We start from the raw sequence: 2304 nt of genomic DNA, 5'->3' as shown, positions 1-2304 counted from the left end.
CACAGGGGCGCGTCACTCCACCCCCAGTTTCCCGCTTCCTACCACCGCTGTGAAACCGGCGGCTCAGACAGGTGGGTACGTCCCCTCAAAGCTCGCTCGGGGGCGCCACACACCAGAACACAAGACACAGGAACCGAACACCAATCAGCCGACTCTAGGGGCGGGCCGGACGCACAGTCAGTCCCACCCCGCGGGGAGCGGGGCCCGCCCTGCGCCCAAGCGCGCCTCAAGCCTCACCGCTTTCTGACTGGAAACGCGACTGAAGCGCCTGGCTCGAGCCGGCGGCCTGAAGTCGGCTGGTGACCAACAACTCGCCGCGCCCGTCCCAGTTTATAAAAATAATGTTAAATAAAAATAATTTTCTGTTAACTTAGAAACTTAAAATTTGACCAATCTAAAAAATGTGAAATTTTTTTCTAGTTCAGGATTTATATAAATAAAATCTTGAAGGTTCTAAAAGATGATGAATTTAGCACGTTCAAAATGTAAATAAATCTTTTTTAAAAAAAGAAACACAGGTCCTACAAGGGACCTTGCTACAGTTCAGTATGAGTTTGTGATGTGAGGGGATGCTATTTTAAATTAATTAAAGTTCTAGGTTTAGATTCAGATTTTCTAAGTTCCTATTATTTATTATTTATTAAAGTTTTAGTTTCAGCATGTGGCACAAAATTAGATTGCCAAACAAAATAAACAATATCATCCCAGATAGTTTTAAGTGTCTGCTCTGCTATAATCACTGTTAAAATACTTAAACTATTTTTGAGACTACATAATTTGCAGTGCCGATCTGCACCTTCTCTAGTTATATTAATGTCAATCTCTAATTATATTAATACAACTAGATACAATTAATCTCTAGTTATATTAATGACAATTCACCGTTTTGTCTTCTGTAATCTTTACTTATTGTATAAAATTCTTTTATTGTATACAATTATTGCATAAACTTATATAAAATTGCAGGCCTATTACTTATTTCTCACAATTTTTACTCAGAAATATACTCGTTATTTTAAAAGTACAGAAACTCAGATATAAATTATTGATTTGCTAGAAATTTTTGTGAGTTAAGGAAGAAGTCGGGAACATTTAAGGGAATAACCGACCGTCAAATAACTGCAGAGAATTTGACAAAGAAGGAAAAATCAATGGGAACAAATTACTCCGAGGCTCGGCCTGGGAAAGGACCATACAATTGTCGGAGCCCCAGATGTCACCCCCTCTCCCCAGGCACCAACGGGGCTGGAAGGGTCCGGCCGGGAACCGAATCAGCACCTAGAGCAAAATAACAGCTCTGTGGATTTCCTAAGGAGAATATCCTACATCCAAGGCAGAGGCCTTAGGGCCCGGAGAGTGGCGCAAGAACCCGGCACAGGGGCGCGTCACTCCACCCCCAGTTTCCCGCTTCCTACCACCGCTGTGAAACCGGCGGCTCAGACAGGTGGGTACGTCCCCTCAAAGCTCGCTCGGGGGCGCCACACACCAGAACACAAGACACAGGAACCGAACACCAATCAGCCGACTCTAGGGGCGGGCCGGACGCACAGTCAGTCCCACCCCGCGGGGAGCGGGGCCCGCCCTGCGCCCAAGCGCGCCTCAAGCCTCACCGCTTTCTGACTGGAAACGCGACTGAAGCGCCTGGCTCGAGCCGGCGGCCTGAAGTCGGCTGGTGACCAACAACTCGCCGCACCCGTCCGCTGCCTGCCCGGCAGATGGCTTTAAAACTCCACCGCTGCCCGGACGGCTGGGCTGGGTCCCCACTTCCCCGCGGGCGTCGGGCCCCGGTCCCCACCTTCCCCGCGGGCGTCCGGGCCCCAGACCTTACCTCCCTGCGGGCAGCTCCTAAGCCAGTCGAGCGCCGATTCATCAGCCCCTCGGAGGACCCCCCAGCCTGGCTAAGCCGAGCTCCAAGCAATGGATCGCCCGAGCCCCCAACCTCTCCCTTCCTGCCTTTTTTCCTCCAAAAGTTTGTAACTGGTTTTGAATCTATCTCTTGCAGGTTACTGTGTCTATTCTCGTTAAATACAGCTCCTCATCCTGGGTTCTAAGGGTCTACTAAGTGGTACCCTTTCCCTAAGGGTACAACAACTACACAAACACACCCCAACCTGCCTTTCTCATAAAAGTTAGCCAGGCCTCAGCTCTGGGACTTCCAGTCTCCTCGTATCTAAAAAGTATTTTACCTATATTATTTATAAAATACCACAATGGCACTCATGAGGTCGGTATTACTGAGGAAGCTGATTCAGAAATAAAGTTAAATTTCAGAAATAAATGTTCTAAAACACAATGATCTTTAAA

The 2304-nt window shown here is 47.8% G+C and overlaps 1 protein-coding gene across 1 annotated transcript in view; it reads right to left on the bottom strand.

Annotated features, from left to right (window-relative positions):
* The window catches only part of LOC105550634 (probable ATP-dependent DNA helicase HFM1), a 168436-nt gene extending 166355 nt beyond the window's left edge, over nt 1-2081 (bottom strand). The window contains 1 exon segment of the mRNA XM_011995593.1: nt 1829-2081. Within this exon segment, the coding sequence (XP_011850983.1) occupies nt 1829-1870 (42 nt within the window). The 5' untranslated portion in view covers nt 1871-2081.
* Nucleotides 2082-2304: the final 223 nt, after the last annotated feature.

This window comes from Mandrillus leucophaeus, unplaced genomic scaffold (assembly GCF_000951045.1).
Source record: "Mandrillus leucophaeus isolate KB7577 unplaced genomic scaffold, Mleu.le_1.0 Scaffold492, whole genome shotgun sequence".
NCBI classification, from domain to species: domain Eukaryota; kingdom Metazoa; phylum Chordata; class Mammalia; order Primates; family Cercopithecidae; genus Mandrillus; species Mandrillus leucophaeus.
Note: the sequence above shows the minus strand (reverse complement) of the source record. Positions and strands in the feature narration are given on the sequence as shown.